The sequence below is a fragment of the Sciurus vulgaris genome (genome assembly GCF_902686455.1).
Source record: "Sciurus vulgaris genome assembly, chromosome: 11".
NCBI classification, from domain to species: Eukaryota; Metazoa; Chordata; class Mammalia; order Rodentia; family Sciuridae; genus Sciurus; species Sciurus vulgaris.
Window position 1 is genome coordinate 9,668,250 of NC_136472.1, and position 22,262 is coordinate 9,690,511.

At 44.5% G+C, this 22,262-nt stretch overlaps 1 protein-coding gene across 8 annotated transcripts in view; it reads right to left on the reverse strand.

Annotated features, from left to right (window-relative positions):
• The window catches only part of MARK2 (microtubule affinity regulating kinase 2), a 59,179-nt gene that overhangs the window by 28,889 nt on the left and 8,028 nt on the right, over nucleotides 1-22,262 (reverse strand). Inside the window, exon 1 of one of the 8 annotated variants that reach the window (XM_079102146.1) lies at nucleotides 2,383-7,151. The exons of the other annotated variants lie outside the window; for them this stretch is intronic. Within the exon in view, the coding sequence (XP_078958272.1) occupies nucleotides 2,383-2,421 (39 nt within the window). The 5' untranslated portion in view covers nucleotides 2,422-7,151. Of the gene's footprint in view, nucleotides 1-2,382; nucleotides 7,152-22,262 lie in introns of those variants that run through there. 8 annotated transcript variants of the gene reach the window in all.

Genomic DNA, 22,262 nt, shown 5'->3' on the forward strand with positions numbered 1-22,262 from the left:
GATTAAAAGCACTTTAAACATACACATCCCACCTGAGGAAAAGACAGAGCACACCTTGGCGCCCGAGGGACCAAGTGTCAGCAATCTTGCCAGGACTTTCTAGATAATGTGGACCTGGAAGCTCTGCACATCAGCAGTCACAGTAGGAAATGTGCTTCAGACACACAGACGTGCAGTGGACCAGAACAAGTGCACCTCACATACTCAAGCCCAGGCTGCCACCTCAGCTGTGGAAGGAGGGTCCTGTGTGCTTGTGGGGAGCGCGGGGGTCGGGGAGCGATGGGGGTGGTGAAAACAACCTGGGGAGCTGCCCGGTCCTTCACACCACAAAACAGGGGCACTGCTTGGGGAAGATGGGAGGCAGTTTCTCGAGATAGCTGTGTCCTAGGCCCCTTAGATAGGATCTAAGAATAGGAGAAAGAAAATGAGATGCCCAAACTAAGATTCAGGGGAAATAAAACCTGGAAGGAATGAAACCCTCATCTTCCCACAGCTTAAAGTCCTGCTCCATGGTCCTCACTAGACACACCCTCCCGTTTCCACTCCTTGGCAGACCCAAGCTTGCCTGGCCATCTCCGCCTTTAACCTGAGAGCTCTACTCTGTCCAGCGGCATTGGTATTTAACGTGGAGAGATAACCAGTCATATGAACGGGTGACACGTTCTGCTGCACTTGTTTATAGGCAAGAGGATTAAACAACCTGTCAGGGGAGGGGAGGGGCAAACCTTGTGCACAGGACAAGCACTGGGAACACAGCATAGAGGCCTCCCGCCAAGAAATCTTTTGCTCAAATATAAAGCAGAAATCACTCACCAAATGCCAAACCATCTCCCTATGCCAAATACCACTTATGGTCAAGTGACCTTGAGGCACTCTTAATTTTTCCAATGTTCTTTGTATGAAAGTTAACGTTTGGGGAATTGGGGGTAGAGGAAGACTAGGGAAATGGGCAACAGAGGGATCCTAAAGAGCCCCAAATTCAATGAATAACAAAGCAAAGTCTTTCTGGTATATCAAGACCTATATTACAGGGATTAAAAAAGAGAGGATGTTTTGTCTTTTTAGTGGTGCTGGGGATGGAACCCAGGGCTTCACATGTGCTAGACATGTGCTCGACCACTAGCTTTAGCCCCAGAGGGAATGTTTTTTTTTTTTTTTTTTTTTTTTTTTTTTTGGTACCAGGGATTGAACCCAAGGGTGCTCTACCACTGAGCCACATCCCCAGCCCTTTTCATTTTTTTTATTTTGACACCAGCGTCTCACTAACTCACTTAGGGCCTAAGTTGCCGAGGCTGGCATCCTCCTGCCTCAGCTCCCAAGTTGCTGGGAATGTAATGTTCCGATGGTTATGTTTGGATAGAGAAAGAGTTCAGTTTTCAGGTATCTAAACTCCTGACCAACAATGAAACTACCAACAGTGTTTTCTGTGACCATTTCTTGCCTGAGCAAACATCAGAACTGGCTTTGTTTGTGTTTTGTTTTTTTGTCTCTTTTTTCAGTGCTAGGGATGGAACCCAGGGCCTTCAGCACACAAGGCAAGTGCTCTTCCTCTGAGCCACAGCCTCTCTCCCATGTCAGAACTGTGGGGGGAAACTGCCTTTAGGTCCACCACCACGGCAGAGGGGATTAAGCAGCAGGTCAACCTAACAATGACAGTCACCAGCCACAAGACACAGGAAGGAAGTAAAAGGTCCCAGCACCTGAGCCTTGGCTCTAAGCAGCTGAGGATACAGAAGCTGGCCCTTGGCTCCGTGAAATCAGTCTTTCTCCCCTGCTCCTCTGTAAAACCATTTGTCACAGTCGCTAAGTAACCAATCTTCCCACTTAGCAAGTCTGGCTGCTACTAGTGCCTTAGGCACCCCAGCCTTGGAGCAAGAGGATGTTCCCTTGGCCAGCCAGAACGGCTGAAGGCTAGGGTGGTGTCTCTCCTCTGACCAGTCCAAGGGGAATCTGTGCTCCCTCCCCAGTATCCCCTCTCCAGCCAAGAAGCAGTTACTGCTTTTTTAACCTTCTATCCACAGTCCTGTTAAGGGAAGATGAACCCATGCTAAAGAAACTGATGGTGGAAAGTCAGGAATGAAAGTTCCCAGCTTAGGAACTAAAGCACCTGGCTTTGATGGAGGTGGGGGAGGGGGGCAAAAGGAATTCCAAGAATAAACTTTCCATATCACCCTCCCGCCCAGCTCTTCTAAGGCCCAGGGGCATGCAGAAACTCGTCCACTTCTCAGCACATTAGAGAAGAGGGTGGCCTTGGGCAGACCTGCCAGACACCTGGCTGGGTCACCATGTCCCCTAAGGACCCCTGGTCTCCACTAATACCAAAAGGAGTCCACACCTGCCACACAGGGCCAGAGCTGGTCATGCACTCCGGCGGCCACCTACCCACACTCCATTAACCCTCCTCCAGATCGTTGTTGTCATGCGGAGCAGTGAGGCAGGCCAAGTCCCCGCTCAGAGCTGGTCACTCCAGTTTGCCTGGCAGCATGGGGGTGAAGGAGGAGGAGGAAGGAGATTATGATTCTCTACTTTCAAGCCCCGCCTCTAAAGCCCAGGAGGGAAGCAGCTGGATCCCACTGCAGGAGCTCCAATCTCTGGCCACTACAGAGCCAACCAGCTGCGGAAGAGAACTCTGGGGAATGTGCACATCAAACAAGCTGGCTGGGGAAGAAGTGGCTGGTCTCCTGCCAAGAACACTGAATGGCACTCCTATCATAACTGGAACACAACGGAAGGGCAGGTGTATGGTCTCCGGGAGAGGCAAAAAGGAAACAGTAAAAACCAGACTAGTATGGAACCAGACTCATCCCTGGTGGGAGAAGGACAGTCCATGCAGTCAGAGGTGAAATGCCATCCTGTGAAGCCTCTCCCAGGCAGACAGTCACACTCCAACCTTGGGTCAATTTCACAGGCTTCGCTGCTGTGCTCTGGCCCTGCAGCGTGGAGCACGGTCATTTCAACGATCCTAGCAGTTAAGGTCTGTTATTTGGAGCACTTGTGCCACTGACTGCCAATGACAAGAGGGCAGGGGGACTCTGGCTGGCTTTGTGTTGTGCAGTTCAGTCTGCGGCCAGGGGCAGAGCAGAAGCCAGAGACGATGGCGTCCCACAGGGAGGGGAGGGTGCCTCCCTCGCCTGCACAGAGCCCACGGCTGCCACAGAGAGGTGCTGTTTAGCGATACAAGTGTTTGTCGGGAGTGGCGGCCACGAAGTACTTCCTCTTTCTCACCAACTGCTACCATGGGCCTCCTCCACGGGCTGCCCAAGAAGTTTGCAGAACCGCTGGTGGCAGCAAAGGTCTGAGTCACTCCCCCGTGAGAAAAGGGAAAGCAGTTCTGACCCCTGGGCTTGACACAGCCCCAGTGTCCCAGGCCAGCCCTGCTCTGAAGCCAAAGCCATACAGTCCCCTACCAGGACTGACACCCCATCTAGCCTACTTCCCACACACACCTATACTCAGAAAAATCTGTCCCTCTTACTCTACAACATGGCACGCTGCAGTGGAGGAAGCACCAAGCCTCCTCTCAAGTCTCAGGGCACTGGGGACAGGAAGCGACAGTTTTATATTCAAAGCATGTCTTTACAAAAAGCATGTCTCCACAGGCACAACTGATTTATATGTCTACCTATGTGTGGATGTAAAGATACACGTACATGTAAAACTGATCCCACTCTAAACCCACAAGTTTCCTGGATTGTTTCTACAGTTGCATTGTGACCGGGCTACTCTCCTTCCTGTCTGCAGCTGGGCAGCAGCCATTTGTTTTCAAATGCAGAATGTTCTCACAGACCTCCAGGTCTTGCTGCAGCCTCACCTCCTGGGACCATCCGCTCCCTTTCTTCTTCCTGGTGAGCCTCTACTCAGATCTCACTTTCTCCAGGAAGCTCTCCTGGCTCCATCCATCCAACGCAGTTCATGGGTCTCTGGTGTGCTCCTGCAAGTGCTCTCCCACTCACCCAGGACTCCGCTGCTGCTCAGTGGCCTTCCTGACACTTGGTGGCTAGCAGACTCACTGTTCAACAAGACTGACCACAACATCCGGGAAATTTTCACAACTCAATTATTTCTATGTCATTGTGCTTAGGTACAGTGCCTGGCACTTCAGTCTCTCCAGAAATGCTTCTCCAAGTCATGCTGGAAGGTCAGAGGGCAGGGTTTTCCTGCTCCGTTAGGACTGGCTTCTCAACCTGTAGTTCCTGATACAACCCTGCTCCACGTGACCCCCTTCACTGTGGGCTAGGGCTACAATGCCGGGTGTCCTCTGTTCTAAGTCCATCCCCTAGGACTTTCTGGGGCCTCAATGGATGCAATCTCTGACAGAACTTCAGAGCTCATCTCTGGTGTGTGCGGCTGGGGCCTGCTGCCCTTCCAGCTGTCCCTTCCCAGTTTGCCTCCTGTCATGAGGCCTACAGGTAGCCCCCTCACAGGCCTTCTAAGCACCTCAACTGCCTCTGAAGTGGGGACAGTGGGGGCGTAGCGCCAAGGGTCCCAAGGGAGGTCTATTCTAGACCCAGCTCTGTCCAAACGCGTCATGCAACCTTGAACAAGTCATCCACCCTCTTGGGACCTGTTTCTACACTGAGAATGTGGGGACTGAGACAAGCTCTAAGGGTCTGTCCTGTGCGGATGGGAGAGCACTCAGTGCCTCTGGGCTCACAAGCCTTCCAGTCCTGTCCCTAAGACCACAGCAGGAAGTGAGCATGGGCTGCAAGTCCTGAAAACCACTTCCTGACCTTGGCTTACATCAAGTCGACCTGCCCGGAAGTCTGGCTACGTAAGTAAACACCACCTAATGTGCCTTGGATGACAGGCTCCCACACTGGAAACCCTCTTCTAGGATGAAAACAGTAAAGATAACCTCCAGAAATCAAGTAATACACAGCAGCACACCTCACAAGCACACAACTCTGAACCTTGGGTGTCCTGGGGAAGAGCCCCCACCGGCCACTGGTACCCCATTCACGAGCTCCTCACCCTTCCCAGCCTCTCTGAACAGGGACGCGACCACAAGGCGCAGGGAAAGGCAGAGCAGTTTGGCTCCCGCAGGCCCCAGGGCTCTGCAGCCTTCTCAGGAGCAGCCGAGTAGGCACAGCCCCTGGTGGATGAGCGGCACACCTAAGGCTGGCACCTGCCCCCACCCGCACGGTTCCCATAGCAGCTCGGCAACTCTGGGCTCCCAGGTGGGGAGCTACCTGTCCTGGCTGCCACCAGTAGATAATCCACAAGGAGAAACTGATTTGGCAAAGCCTAGCGAGCAGCAGTTTCAGTCTCCTTGCCCCGTGGGGGAAGGGAGGCGGCCAAGCAGACCAGTCTAACAGGTCCTTCTTGCAATCAGCCTCCGTAGGTGCCTTCTTCACAGGTTCAAAACCAGAGATGGAGAAGTCAGATGAAGCTTTCAGACAAAGACCAGGGACTAAAGAAGAGGAGAAAATGGTCATCTTTCTCACTCCAGCCCTACCCACAATGGTCCTGGAAAACAGTCCCCGACCTCCTCATTTCCCCCTCCTTTCTTTTTTAAAATTTTTATTTATTCATTTATTTATTTTTTAGACAGGGTCTCGCTAAATTGCCGAGGCTGGCCTCAATCTTGCAATCCTCCTGCCTTAGCCTCCTGAGTCGCTGGGGTTACAGGTGTGCACCATGGCACCCAACTCCTCACAGGTCTTGGTCCATTCAGAAAAGGAACTAGTCTACGTCCACAGCACTCTGAACGTGCCTGATCTCACGTGATCTTGGAAGCTAAGCAGGGTTGGTCCTGACTGGTACTTGAATGGGAGAAAACCAACTGATCTCCAGAGATACTCAAAGAAAAATCTGGGTACTTGCCACCACCAGGCGCCAAGCTAGTGTGAAATCAGTTCTTCCTGTGCCATGCTCCCAAGCCTTTCCCCCATATAAATAACTGCAGCCTTCTGACACAGAGCGCATGATCTCTCCGACTTTGGACAAAATGCTCAACACTCCGAGTATCTGTTGTTCACCCACCAGAGAGGGAAGGATGAAACTGGTTACTCAGAAGCCCCAGCGTATGTGGCCTGAGCATCAGCAGCAAGAATAGAACTCAGGCAAAACCAAAGGTTTGGCTTTCTGCTTTGGTCCCTATTTCAGGGAAGCCAGGCAGGGATTCCTTAGCACAGGATTTTCTCCCTGTGGTTTCCTCGCTTGACTCTTACTCCAGCAATAGTGTAAACCTTCCCCCTCATCCTCAGAAAGTTGTGGGTCTTTTGTTGTTTGTTTTGTTTTTCTGGTGCTGGCATGGGTCTTGTGCAAGAAAAGCCAAGTGCTCCACCATCAAGCTATAACCCCACTCCAAAAAGGAGTTATTTTTAGTAATTATTGCACCTAAGATACTGATTAAGACTTGTGACTTAAATAGCCAAAGAACTGGGTAGAGACAGATGTCTGGATTACAAACCAGTATATACACATTTTCCTGAGGATTGATATAATGGAGGACACCCATATTACAATTTATTTTTTTGTGGTACTAGGGATCAAACAGCTTGCATTCTACCACCAAGTTATATCCCCAGCCCATTTTTTATTTTTTATTTCTCCAATAAATTCACTGAGAGATGACCGTGTGCAGAGCGCCCTGATAGAAGGAGTATGTGAGGAATGAAGCACAGCCCAGGCTCCAAAGGGGCTGCCAATCCAACAGGAGAGAGAAGCACAAGGCACACAACGCAGCGCAGCACAGACCAACGCGAGAAGTTAGGGTTGGCCTAATTACCCAAATTTACTAACGGTCTGTGGTCTTTGTTCTTTTTCAGAGGAACGATGGGCTAGGAGGGACTGGAGTAGAAGATGCCAGGTTTCACTCCAGTGAGGACCATCGGTGCTGCCGGGATCTGTCCATCTGTCAATGAATGAGGACACTCATACTGAGTGGAACAATGTGAGAGTCGCAGTGCCCAGTGAAGAGAAGGACAACTCAGGGGAGCCATCACCCTGAGGCATCGCCTAGCCTTCCTTGTCTTTCATCACCATCTGGAAGCTATAGTCAAGCCTCATGTACAAGCAAAGATGATGTGAGGGGCTGGGGTTGTGGCTCAGAAGTGGAGCCCCACCTGGCCTGTGTGAGGCCCTGGGTGCAACCCTCAGCACCACGTATAAATAAATAAAGGTCCATCAACAACTAAAGACGACGACAACTACAAAAAGATAATATGAGAACTTAATACAAAAAAGTTGCTGAGGGCTGGGGCTATGGCTCAGTGGTAGAGGGCATGCCTAGCATGCGTGAGGCACTGGCTTCAATCCTCAGCACCACATATAAATAAATATAATAAAGGTCCATCAACAACTACAACTAAAAATACTTAAAAAAAAAAAAAAAAAAAGTTGCTCACGAATCCTCATCACAGAAACGAAGTCAGAAAAGCCCCTAGCAACATAAACTGAAGCCACTTATCCTGGCAAAGATATAAAAGGGATTCCTGAAGTTCTGAACCAGAACCCCTATTCTCAACCCTGGCCATAAGTAGGGAGGCGCATTCATAAATCCTGCCTTTACTTCCCAGGTGCTGATCCCTAGAGTTGAGTTCACACTGACACTAGTTTTAAAACATTACCCCTATCCTTCAGCCTTCCAGCAGTTTCAGAGCTCTTCAGGAAGAAACAAATACTCGTTCCTGAAGGTAACTGGAAAGAAAGAAAATTCCCTAGAAAAACAGAAGACTTTCTGCCATCTCAAAAAAGAAAAGTCAGTTAACTCAGGGCTTGGGGATAAACATTAAGACCAACTTCTCTGTGGGAGGAAAGACAATTCTAAGCGAGTTCTTCTCCTACCTTAAGAATAGGAAAAGCTGGGGCTGGGTTTGTAGCTCGGTGGTAGAGCACTTGCCTAGCACATCTGAGGCACTGGGTTCCATCCCCAGCACCATATAAAAATAAATAATAAAGGTATTGCATCTATCTTCAACTAAGAAAATACTTTTTAAAAAAACTGGAAAAGCTGGTGAAAGGATGGGTCCAAATCATTGCAAAAAAATCACTTCCTGGAATTGAAAAAAAAAAAAAAAAAAAAAAAAAAAACCACAGGCGAGGGTGAATGGGAATGGGTTTATTTGAAACCTTGCCTCAGAGAGCAGATTAGCAGCACAAGACTCCTGTGGAGTGGTTTACCACCAAGAATTTACAGTGCGCGCATGCTGAAGGAGAGAAGCTGGGAGTGCAGCATCTAAACATTATTCAGAAAAATCCTCACACCACAATCATAATGAAGGTTTAACATCAATGTTTGACATTTTGTCATTAAGGGATTGGTTTTAACAGTCTAGATTTGGCAGCCTGCCCTATAGGCTGTTTCACAAGCAGTTTCTGTGGTTTCAAGAAGGCAGGGTGTTTGCTTTTCAAACAGTATCTTAAAAATATATTTCAGAATAGGGTTCAACCATTCCAAGACAGAAGGAAGGAATGAAAACCAAACCAAATAAAGGAATCTGGTGCTGCCAAACAGAAAGGGGGCACACCAGAGGGAGAGCAGGGTAGGAAGAGATATTACTCACTACCTGCTCCAAAACAGAAGCAGGCCGACTTGGGATTTCTTACTATCAAGTGAGAAAATGATGGGGCTGGGGACACGGCTCAGAGTGACACAGGTGCTTAGCAGATGGGAGGTCCTGTGTTCCATCCCTGGAACCACATTAAAAAAGAAGGAAAGGACACAGAAGTGGCACTAACGACATGAGACTAATAAAGGGAAGCCCTACACAGATCTTTAGCTCTCCAAAATCAATTTACCTGGCCCAAATCTACAGGACGTTTACTTGAAAACACAAAACCAAACAAAACTATCCCAATAGTGCCAGTGACAGTACAAAGAACTGTCACCTAATCAATTAGCAGCCACACCTCTCTGCCAGCATGCCGCTGGTAATTAAGGCAGAGCTTGTTCTCCCTGGGAAAGCAGTATAGAAGGGCAGAGCCCCTGTGGACTAACCCAACAGGCCAGCCTTTTCATTAGCAAGGAAAACCCTGCCAGGCGCTCCCCAGGGAAGCTGGGACTGCCTCACTGAAGGGCACCTGTGTGTGAACAGCAGCCACCTCTGCTGAGGGAGAGAAACTGTTGGAGATGGGATGTGGGGAGGGGACAACCATTCATCATAAAGTCCGCAGGCCGAGTGTTCCTCAAAGTCACTCATGTGGACCTTGGCTTTTCCACCCTAACAAAAAGAGATGGGTTCTAAAGTAATTTAGATATAACAGCCATAATTTTGGAGAAGTGCATCAGCTTCGAGCACAAGCAACCATATAATCAAACTCCCTCTCTTCCTCCACGAGGGCACCAAGAGGCACACAAGTGGCAAATTGTTGCTTGAATCAAGGCCCGCAGCTCATACCTTCACCCTCACCCCAGGCTGGCATCTCCAAAGGAAAGGCCCCTTTGCCAAGGTTAGACAAGAAAGTAAATCACATCATACACTCTAGTTTAACTAAAATTCTGTAGAGGGACATCCAACATCCACTCCTGGTATAAGAGGGCCACATGCATAAGTATGGGGGTCAGCTTCAGGAGAGGTCAACCAAAAGAGAGACCAAGCAAATGCAAATAGGAAGCAGTGGCATGTTACACAAGCCACGGGCTAAAGGGGACACAGCAGGATGGCCAGAGTTCAACTTCCAGGATTGAAACAGCAAGTCCCAATGCACACAGATGTCTGCACCACCAGCTACGGTGCTCTGCACTCCTGACAGTCTAGGATAAGAGCACGTAGCGCACAGAGGGTTGTAAAGAGAGAACTTGAGTTTGTTTCATAGAACAAAATGCATACAGTAAAGATTCACACACAAAAACTTCTTACATTTTCTTTGTGGGAGAAACAACGGGGATTTAAAAAACCGAAGAGCTCTAAAGAGTTCCATCATTTCATGGGGGCCACTGAACAGGGCAGCCAAATCTAGAAATCCAAACTGTACTTCCTGTGAGGCTCCAACTTGTTGGTTACCAATTTGGGCTCTCAGAACTTTAGTTTTATTAAAGAGGTTCTTGAAATTCCAGAAGCTGGGAAAAGATAAAGCAGCAAAGCAGAAGCTAGGTTTGTGGTTTCCCACGGTCTTCAGGGTGCGCAGGGCAGGTGAGCCCAGAGCTGCAGCCATGGCATCACACCCCTGTCACCACTTGTGTAATGGGTCAGAGGGCAGAGGAAACCACGGAGGGCAGAGGGGACTGAATCCAATCTGTAAGCTGGGCATGGCGCTGCCGCCTGTAATCCCAGGACTCAGGAGATTGAGGCAAAAGGATCCTAAATTTGAGGCCAGATTCAGCAACTTAACAAGACCCCATCTCAAAGTTAACAACAACAATAAAGGGTTGGGGATGCAGTCCGGCTGGCGAGCACCCCTAGAAACAACCCCCATTACCCCTCAAAATCCAATCTGTGAGACATTCTTTTGCCTCACACTGATAGAAGTTAATCCTAAGGGAACTATAGTTCGATATCCTTTATCTGCAAAGCTTGACCAAGTGTTTTGGATGTGTGTGCCCGCATGCGTATGAGAGAGAGAGAGACATCTTGGAGTTGGGACCCAAGTCTACGCATGAAACTCATCTATATTTCACGTATATCTTATACATACAGCCTAAAGGTAATTTTATAGAAAATTTTTAGTTAGCCTGTGCTTTGACTGCAACTGGTGACAAAGTCATCTCTGGAGTTTTCCATTTGTACAGTCATGCTGGCATTCAAAAAAGTTTCAGTTTCTGGATGATTTCAGATTTCTGAATTAGGGATGCTCAACTTGTACCTTCTACTGTAAGGACAAAAGTGAAGCCAGGGGCCTTAAATCAGTGACTCGACATTTCATAGCCTTGTGTTTCCTCATCTGTAAAGTGAGGAAAACAATAAGACCTATTATCTCACAAAGAGTAAATGAGTTAATGGATATAAATCAGTTAGGTAAGAGCCTAGGACAGAGAAAGTGTTCAATAAATAAATGGTGGCATTTCACGTGTAGCTAAAGAAAGGTAGCGTCAGAGGCAAACCAAGCCACATGCATGAGAATGGGTGGGGCACCATCTATTCTTCAAGTACGCAATCCATTCCTTTAAGACCAAGTTTCCCAACCACTTGCAACAGAGTAGTAACTTAAAGGGCCTTCCAGGAGACAGCATTACTGAGCCTTAGCTAAGAGGAGTGAAAACATTTTTGAAAGTAGAAGCCTTTATCTTCCATACAGACCAGTAGCCAGAGAGAAAATAACATATCAAGTCCAATTCTGGAATCAAAATGAAAGCCACTGGTGAGTCTGAAAAGAAGTATGCTTTGTGTGAAGAAGAGAGGATTGTGGGACTTGCTGAGTGATGGGAAACGGAGCCATAACCCTGGAAGTTTGTATGTAGACTCAAACTGAGAGGAGTTAAGCACTTGATTAAACGGTTGTTTTTTAAAACTTATTCCAATGTGATTCTGAACAAATGATCTCCTTAAAGCTGGTGTACGTGACTACTGGAGAAGGCCTGTGATTGACTATTTGTGGCAGTACTTTGGTTTTTTTGGGGGGTGCCAAGGATTGAACTCAGGGGTACTCAACCAGTGAGCCACATTCCCAGTCCTTTTTTGTATTTTATTTAGAGTTGCTTAGCACCTTGCTGTTGCTGAGGCTGGCTTTGAATCTGCGATCCTCCTGCCTCAGCCTCCCAAGCTGCTAGGATTACAGGCATGCACCACCCAGCCTATCTCTGGTAGCAGCTTTTAAAAGTCAGAGGTGCTACGGAAATTGGAGAATGAATATGTCAAAAGAACAAAGTTGAGAATTATAGTTTAGAAAATACGTACTACTACATTTTTAGCTGTCTCTCAAGATTCATCAAGCAAAGACAAAGTTCACACCCTGTTACAAACACACCGAATAAGCTTACCTGAGTAAATACAGAGTACGTGCCTCAGCGTGGGATTTGGCAGGTATGTTCCATTAGGAAGCAGAGGTTAAGAAAGTAAAGTACGAAGAAGAAGGAACAAAGTATGGAGGCCCTACAGCCACCCAAGGAACAGGTTGATGGCTATTCCAGCCTCAATGACTACAGCCCAGCAGCCTCCAGCTATTGCAGGCACCAAGGTTCTTCAAGGATAGAAGCTATGCAAGCTTTGCAGTTTTCAAATTTGGAACTGACCAATAGCCAATATACAAACTAAAAAAAAAAGAAAAAGAAAAAAAATACTTACTGTTATAATGAAATTCAAGTAAGCCAAATGATCTTTTTAATGGAATATTAAAAAAAAAAAAAAAAAAAAAAAAGTCCAAAGCTATGAATTCAGAGGAGGAAATGAGCCAACTATGGTCAAAGTCCCCTGGGTCACTGAGAACCAGCTTCCTCAGCTGGAATGACTGCAAACCAGGGCAGCAAGTGCCTTCCTGAGGCTGGGCCAGAACTCTGGAAATTGCAAAACTCTAGTTCATTTATGAGGTCATAACAAGTCACCAACTAATCATGGGTAGTGCTCAGCCTGATATTTACCTACAGAAGTAGCTCTCACACTTCTGTTTGCAAACTATTTTTGTGGCAATGGGTATCAAACCCAGGGTCTGGTGCTTGTTAGGCAAGCACTCTGACATTGAGATACATCCCCAGCCCTTTTTATTTTATTTTATTATGGGACAGGCTCTTGTTAAGTTGCCCAGACGGACCTCAAACTTGAGGTTCTCCTGCTTCAGCCTCCTGAGTAGATGGCATTTACAGGTGTGCACCTCCACGCTGTGCTTAAAACTAAATTGGACAGGGAATCCTAGAACATGAAAAATACAATAGTGGAAAACTGATGAAATCTGGGTAAATTCTGTATTTTGGTCAACAGTATCATACCATCATTCATTCTTAGTTTTGATACATGTTCTATGATTACATAAAATGTTAACCTAAGGGGAAGTTGGGTAAAGAACGCATGGAAATTCTTTGGAGTATTTTTGCAACTCTTCTCAAGTTTAAAATTATCTCAAAGTTTTAGAAAATAAAAATCAGAGCCTGGGAGTACAGCTCAGTAGTAGAACATGTGCTTTGTATGTGCAAGGACCTAGGTTCAATCCCCAAGTCCTAAAAACAAACAATTGTTTCTTTTAAAAACTCACAAGGCCGATGTTATATATTTAAAGGAGGAATAAGTCAACTTTGATCAGGGACACTCAGGTCACTGCAACTAGCTTCCTCAGTTATAAGGACTGCAATCCAAAGCAGCAAATGCCTTCCACAAGTACAGCCAAGACTGAAGAAGGGCCCAGAATTGCAAAATAACGGTTTCTTATATTACAGAGAAGTCAACCAATGAACCAGGAAAATAAGTCCAAATTTTGTCTACAATCATGATTCTTACATGTTTTAGTTTTAGGAACACTTTGCATTCTTAAAAATAAGTGAGTTCCCGAGAAGTTTTTGTTTACATGGATTATATCTATCAGAATTTAATATATTAGAAATTTAAAAAGTTTTAACTATGTATCAAATCATTTAAAAGACATTAATACACTTATTACATATATATACATAAATGAGTTATTTTAATTTAATAACACTGTATTTTTCAAACCACAACTAAATATATACCAAAAGAAATCTGTGAACTGATCTTATATGCAATCAAAACACAATGGAGCCAGTTGGTGGTGCACGCCTGTAAACCCAGGGCGCTGCTCAGGAGACTGAGGCAGGGGGATCGCAGGTTCAAAGCCAGCCTCAGCAACAGCAAGGTGCTAAGCAACTCAGACACCCCCTGCCTCTAAAAAAATACAAAAAAGGGCTGGGGATGTGGCTCAGTGGTTGAGTACCCATGAGTTCAATCCCTGGTGTACTCCTCCCAAAACAAAACAAAAAACAAAAAACAAAACAAACAAACAAAAAAAAAAAACCACAAGGGGTTGGGGGTAGCTGAGTGGTAGAATAGCTGCCTGGAATGCTCAAGGTCCTGGACTCCATCCTTAACACCACACACACAAAAAAGAAAACACAATGGCACAGGAGACGGGAGGAGATGGGGAGAGACTGGTTATAAAGGGTAAAAGACAGCTAGACAGGAGAACTAAGTTCTGGTATACCATGACACAGAAGAGTGATTATAGTTAATAATACTGTATTGTATAAATCAAAACATCTAGAAGGATTCTGAATGTTCTTACCACAAAGAAATGTATTATTTATTTGTGAACGCAGGGGTTTTTACAATTTTTTTTAGTTTTCTTTTTTAGTTGTTGACAGACCTTTATTTTTATTTTTATGTGGTGCTAAGGATGGAACACAGTGCCTCACACATGCTAGGTAAGCGCTCTACCACTGAGCTACAGCCCCAGACCCAACATAGGGTCTTTGTGAAAATTTCTCTGATCAGACAGTAGAAAACCTAATAGCCTGAACTGATCATTTTATATATAATTGAAAGATAATGTATTGTTTATGGGGCACAGTATATGTGTCACACACATATATGCTGAAATATCATACTGTGCCCCATAAACACATACATTATCTTTCAATTAAAAATATTTTTAAAAACCATAATGGCAGACATACACACACAAAGTAAACAACCAAGAAGAAGTACTAACAAATTAATGGGGGGGAAAAAAAAAGAAAAAAAAATTGAGTATAAATGAGTATAAAAAATGAAAAATAGTGGGCTGGGGATATAGCTCAGTTGGTAGAGTGTTTGCCTTGCAAACACAGGGCCCTGGGCTCAATCCCCAGCACCACCAAAAAAAAAAAAAAAAAAAAAAATAGGGGGAAAAAAGGAAAATTAATCAGCTAAGTTTGGCCAAAGTTCCACACTTCACAGAGAACCAGCTTATGGAGCTGAAGAACTGAGTTTTCCTGAAACCCAACAGGGATTACAGAGGATCTGGGAGCTACAAAACAAGGGCTCAACACTAGGATGATGTACTCAAGCTGTCTTTTCTTTTCTTTCTTTTTGGTACTGGGAATTGAACCCAGGGGTTCTTAGGGCTACATCCCCTGCCCTTTTTTTAATTTTGAGACAGGTTCTCACTAAGATGCTGAGGGCCCCACTAAATTGCTGAGGTTGGCCTTGAATTTGCAATCCTCCTGCCTCAGCCTCCCAAGTAGTTGGGACTACAGGTGTGAGCCACCATGCCTGGCAACAAAATGAAATTTGATGAAAGAGGTACATGTTCCTTTTTTTTTTTTTTTTTGATGGTACTAGAGATTGAACCAGGGCACTTTACCCCTGAGCTACATTCCAGTTCTTTTGAGACAGGGTCTCTCCAATTTTTGACAGATACAAATTTTCCAAAATTCTAATTTTTGCTTGACAACTTAAATTTTATCACTGGCAACAATGAAAGGTTCACTTTATTCATTCCCAAGAAAATGTCCAAGCTGCCTATAGTCCCAGCACTCAGGAAACCAAGACGAGAAGAGACCCGAGTCTAGGAGTTCAATATCCTCCTGGACAAGATAGTGAGAACACCATCTCAAAACAGGGAGAAAGATCCACTAGATTTTCAAATATGAATAACTATAGATTGTCTACTGGTTAACAGTCCATGCAGCTGCTTCAGTTCTGCCACCCAGGTGCTTTTCTGCAGCAAAGTTTCATAGACAGTTTACATTCCGCCATCCAGAATATTAAAGGAGGGCTGGGGAGATAGCTCAGTCGGTAGAGTGCTTGCCTCGCAAGCACAAGGCCCTGAGTTCTAATCCCCAGCACCGCAAAAATTAAAAAAAAAAAAAAAAAAAAAAAAAAAAGAATATTAAAGGAAACTTTATTAGAGTTGGTTAGTATTTAATGAAAATCAAGGTTTAGTCCTTGTCCATGATATACTTAAGTACAGATGGCTTTTCCCATCAACTGCAAGTGTGTAAAGACCATGACTACAATGACCTCTGGTCCAGTGCCACTGCCGTGATTCATGTTATGGCACCAGCCGTTTTCCGTACCATTGCTTTGCACCAACAGTGCAACCATTTTCCATAATGAAGTTGTTGCAGGGTAAACTCTAAGATTCAAAAAAAGTCATTGGAGGAGTTGGGTCCAATGGCCCATGCCTGTAATCCCAGTCACTCAAGAGACTCAGGCAGAACAACTAACTGCAAGTTAAAGACTAGCCTCAGCAACTTAGTGAGACTGTCTCAAAATAAAAAATAAAAAGGACTGGGGATGTAGCTCAGCAACAGAGCACCCCTGGGTTTCATCCCTAGGACTGACAAAAATAAATAAAAATTTAAAAAGGCCAGGCGTGGTGGCACAGTCCTGCAATCCCAGTTGCTCGGGAGGCTGAGGAGGAGGATTGCAAATTGAAGACCAGCATTGGCAACTTAGCGAGGCTCTAAGCAACTTAGCAAGACCCTGTCTCAAAATTTTAAAAATGCTCGGAATACGTCTCAATGGTAAAGTGCCCCTGGGTTCAATCCCATGTGCCAAAAAAAAAAAAAGGCTTTCAACACTTTGAATATTTATCACTAGCTGTGTCTGAGCAGTCACATAAAAGAAATAATTCTTCAAAGTGTAGTGGGTGCTAAAGAAGCAAGTTGAGCCTTGCTGATCTGCTCCAGCTAGGTGAGAGTAAAATTCTGTAAACAAGGTATTAACCTGGTCTTCATATTTGCAGCCAATTCTTCACCAGGCGCCACTGCTTTTCATCCAGTGGGCATTCAGGAATGTCAGCTAAGACTTCATTAGTCTCTCAGCTACTGTGTGGGTGTCTCCAGCCAAAACAAGGTGAGAGCACAGTACGGAGCTTCAGGGACTTTTTCATCTCTAGTTTGAAAAGTTGGAAGAAATTCTGGCTTTTTAAGTGTTCACAGAGTTGGGCATGGTGGCACACATTATAAGTCCAGCAGCTGGGGAGACTGAGACAGGAGGATCGCAAGTTCAAAGCCAGCCTCAGCAAATTACTGAGGCCCTGACTCAAAATTAAAAATGAAAAGGCTGAGGATGTAGTTCAGTGGTAAAGTACCCCTGGGCAAATCCCCAGTACCAAAAATAAAATTAACAAGTGCTCACAGTATGTATTCTTAATATAATTCCTTTTTTCTTTAAACTCGGAATGAATTGGGTGCAGTGGCCAATGTCTGTAATTTAGAGTGGTACTGGCAGCCGAGGCAGGAGGATATCAAGTTCAAAGCCAGCTTTGTCAACAAAATGAAGCACTCAGCAACTTAGGAGACCCTGTCTCAAAATAAAACAATATAAAGGACTGAGGATGTGACTCAGCGATTGATCGCCCATGGGTTCAATCCTTGGTATCAAAAAAAATCCAATCTGGCTGGGGTTGTGGCTCAGTGATAGAGCGCTTGCCTGGCATGTATGAGGCCCTGGGTTCAATCCTCCTAAGCACCACATAAAAATAAATATATAAAATAAAGGTATTGTGTTCATCTACAATTAAAAAAGAAAAATAAAAAAAAATCCAATCTGAATAATGATCTTGCAATAATGCTGCAAATTGACTGGCACCATATTATACAAAAACATGTTGCACGTTTATTATGACACAATAATGCATATTATTAGCATCTAGAAAGGTGAAGACAGCGTTTGTAATTATTTGAATTCTTTTTTTTTTTTTTTGACATTGGGGATTGAACTTGTGGCGAAGTAAGCACTTTACCAACGAGTTACATTCCCACTTCTTTCTGTTTTTATTTTGAGACAGGTCTCACCAAATTGCTGAGGCCAACCTCCAACTTGCAATCCTCCTGCCCCAGCCTCCAGAGTCAATGGGATTACAGGGGTGTACCACCATATTCGGCCTTTTTTTCTGTGGAGTCAGGCACAGTGGTGCACACCTGTAATCCCAGAAGCTCAAGAGGCTGAGGAAGGAGGATCTTGAGTTCAAAGTCAGCCTCAGTAACAGCAAGATGCTAAGCAATTCAGTGAGACCCTGTCTCTAAATAAAATATAGAGGGCTGGGGAGATAGCTCAGCTGGTAGAGTGCTTGACTCGCAAGAGCAAGGCCCTGAGTTCGATCCCCAGTACCGCAAAAAAAAAAAAAAAAAAAAAAAAAAAAAAAAAAAAAAATATATATATATATATATATATATATATATATAAAATAGGGCTGGGATGTGGCTCAGTGGGCGAGTGCCCCTGAATTCAATACCTGGTTAAAAAAAAAAAATCTTATCCACGGGCTGGGGTTGTGGCTCAGTGGTAGAGCACTTGCCTAGCATGTGTGAGGCACAGGGTTCCATCCTCAGCACCACATAAAAATAAATAAATAAATAAATAAATAAATAAAAGTCCACTGACAACTGAAAAATGTATTTTAAAAAATCCTTATCTGCAGTTTTGCCCAATTTCTCTGGAGAACAGCCCTCCCTTAACACTTGTTTGTATGTCTTTCTGTATCTTTAAACAAAAACTGTAGCTTATGGGTTGAAAATACATGTCTTCTAGGGCTGCGGCTGTGGCTCAGTGGTAGAGCACTTGCCTGGCATGTGTGAGGCCCTGGGTTCAATACTCAGCACCACGTAAAAGTAAAATAAAATAAAAAGATCCATTGACAACTAAAAAATTTTTTTTGATTTTAAAAAAATTTTAAAAAAGAAAATACACGTCTTCTAATTTCCCTTTTTAAAGTTAACAATCCATCCTTAAATATAAGAAAAACATAAATTTTCTTCTATTTCAGAATCAAGTAGAATTGCTCAGTGTGGTAGCACACTCCTTTGATCCCAGCAACTTGGGAGGCTGAGGCAGGAGGACTGCAAAGACAAGGACAGCCTCAGCAACTTAGTGAGGGTTTAAGTAACTTAGTGAGACCCTGTCTCAAAATAAAAAATAAAAAAGACCTGGGAATGTATGAAGTGCCCCTGGTTTGTTAAAGCCCCAGTACCAAAAAACAAAATGACAAAGTAGAATTAAATGCTAAGTTAGAAATATTTTTTTAAATCAAAAGTTTTCAAAAAGTCTTATAAGCTGGGCACTGTGGTACATGCCTGTAATAATCCCAGCAGTTTGGAGGGCTGAGGCAGGAAGATTATGAGTTCAAAGCCAGACTCAGCAAAAGCAAGGCACTAAGCAACTCAGTGAGACCCTGTCTCTAAATTAAATACAAAATAGAGCTGGGGATGTGGCTCAGTGGTCAAGTGCCCCTGAGTTCAATCCCCAGTACCAAAAAAATTTTTTTTTACAAATTTCACAAGGTATACTTACTTCTTGCTGTTTCCATAAAGATGCCATGAAAATATTGAGATTTCAATAATGATTTATTAGACAACAATGAGTTTCATAGAGAAATTATAGCAGGAATAACCAAAGAGAGCCAGTGTATGTCTCAGGGTAGAGTGCTTGCCTAGCATGTTCCAGGCTCCAGGTTCTATCCCAACCACCACAAAAAACAAAAACAAAGAAAGCTAGTAAGAGTACAAGGACCAAGAACAAACTAGTTCATCACTAAAAACTTCATATTTATACCTGAGAATACTATCTTACAAATGCTAGAAAATAGCCGGTGTGGAGGAAGCTGCCTATAATCCCAGCAGCCTGGGAGACTGAGACAGGAGGACCTGGAGTTCAAAGCCAGCCTCAGTAACTCAGAGAGGCCTTAAGCAACTCAGCAAGACCCTGTCTCTAAATAAAATATAAAAAGGGCGGAGGATGTGGCTCAGTGGTTAAGAACCCCTTGATTCTGGCTGAGGATATAGCTCAGTTGGTAGAGTGCTTGCCTCGCAAGCACAAGGCCCTCTGTTCAATCCCCAGCACCACCAAAAAAAAAAAAAAAAAAAGAACCCCTTGATTTAATTCCTGATACTAAAAAAAAAAATCTAGAAAATATAATACAGGTCTGATTCTCAGCACCACATAAAATTAAATAAATTTAGTTGTAGATGAACACAATCAGACCTGGTGGCTCACACATGCTAGGCAAGCATCCTACTAGTGAGCTACATCCCCAGCCCCAAGAATACAGAATTATATAGAACTGTATATTTTGTTAGCCATTAGTGATAATGTCATCACACATCATTTAACATTTGGAAAACAAAAGCAAATACTATGTTCATGTTATAATGAAATGTTCATGTTATAATGAAAGTAATTCTGACTTCATGTGCCACCTGAAAGGGTCTAAGTGTTCTCCAGGACCCCCAAATTCAAAACTGTGCCATCCAAAATTACCCAGCAACTTCCCAGATCTCTTAAGGCAGGGTATGGACTTCTGGCATTCCTGATGGGTCAGAGAAAATAGCCCAGAACTGGCTTAGACTATCACCAGGGAAACCAGGATGCCAGGATCCTGTCCCTAATAAGTTGTCAGGTTGACAAGCCTGGCTTTACGAAGGTGGCTCCAGAGACATAAAAAGAATGTATTTCCCAAAGCAGCAAATCCTTAATTTTACAGAAATCAGAGGAATGAAAAAGAGAAAGGAGTGGGTAGCGCTGGGATCCCATTACGAATGGAGGAGTTCTCAGACTCCCAATCCCTCTCGGGAGCCAAGACACAACCAGCATGAAAACAGGTAAGGGAGGGCAGGACCAGCGGACGAAGATCTGAGATGAACTGGAACCCAAAAGGGATGATGGAAGAAGAGAGCCCAGGGATGCCAAATGGGGGAAAAGGAGCAGGTGCAACAAGGGGGCAGAGCGGTCAAAGACCCCAAAATTTCCTGATGAACTCTGAATTGATGGCATTACTTTTGTCCCTGGCCACAGCTGCAGTGAGAAAAAACCAAGCACCTTAATCGCTGCTCTGACAAGGCAATCCTGCTCCAGAGACGGGAGGAGACAAAGATAAACAAGGAAACACAAGACCACCATCTCAGACCGAGATCCAGAGTCCACAAACTCACAGAGCATCCTCTGAACTCTGAAATTGGAGGTAAGGAGACCCTGCCCTTGAAGGCTCGCTCTGCTAGGGAGAGGAACCTACGATTGTGGGCTGACAAGTCCCATGTGGTCTCTCAGAGAAACAAGGAGGCTTATCCTGGGGCCAAAGGATGGACACTGTGTGCATGAAGAAACAGATGTGATGAAAGAAATCTGTGTACTTGGTGGGGCCTTGCAGACAGGAGCCTGAGGGCTCCCTCTTAACACCTGGAGCCCAACTCAGACAAAATCTATGCTCTGGTGATTTTGGATTTGGCCTCCTGGCCATGGAGGAGGTTACACATGCACTGCCATCAACTTTCATGACACAAAAATACAAATAGGCAGCAGGTGGTTTTTAATTTAATCAAAACCGCCTAATAGTAGAGGCCTTTTTTTTTTTTTTAAATGAACTACCTAACTTTTTAAAAGAATCACCCTCCAAAGTACACAAAGTTCTCCATTCTTTCTTTCAGATAACTTACTGGTTAAAAATAAATAAGCTGGGCATGGTAGCATATGACTGAAATCTCGGGTACTTGAGGCAGGAGGATCTCAAGTTTGAGACCAGCCTGGATAACTTAGACTCTGTCCTCAAAATAAAAAATAAAAAGGGCTGGGGATGTAGCTCAGTGGTAAAGCACCCTGGGCCAACTCCCAGTAGTGCAAACATTAAATAATCAAGTAAGTAAAACCGGTGGGGTGGGGGTACACACATCTATAATACCAGCTACTTGGGAGGCTACAGTAGGAGGATGGCTTGAGCTCAGGATTTTGAGACCAGCCTGGGCAACACAGCAAGACCACATTTTTTTTTTTTTTTTTTTTTTAGCTGTAGATGGACACAATACCTTTATATTATTTATTTTTACGTGGTACTGAGAATCAAACTCATATATGCTAGGCAAGCACTCTACCACTGACCTACAACCCCAGCCCCAAGACCCCATCTTGAAAGATAAAACAAATAACTAAAACAAACAAATAAACAAAACAGAACTGGTAGAAAAAACATCCATGGGACCCTAACAACTAGAATAGGTTGGGGAGAATAAAACTCTTTCTTCCAATGACAGAAATTCCAACATGCATCCCATATACTGATCAGGAGCTATGGGACATTCAGGGAAAACTAAGTTGTTCAACTGCAACAATAAGGACAATAATTATTACTTTGTGCCAGGTACTACTCTAAGAGTTGCACATACTCATTAGCTCTTTTTATATTTACCTGTAAGACAGATACTATTATTATTCCCATTTCACAGTTGAGTAAATAGGCACAGAGGGATCATGGAACCTAAGGGCAGCACAGAGGCTGACCAGGAGTTCAAGGCCAGGAGTCTAGCTGCAAAACCAGTTCTTAACCTCAGGGGAACCATTTAACTAGACAGAAGTCAGAAAGTGGTGGGATCTCTTCTCAATTCTGCCAGAAGCTCAACCAGTATGCTGTGCTAGACCAAGCTAGCCAATGGGGCCCACTTCCTGTGACTAAAGAACTAGTCATTC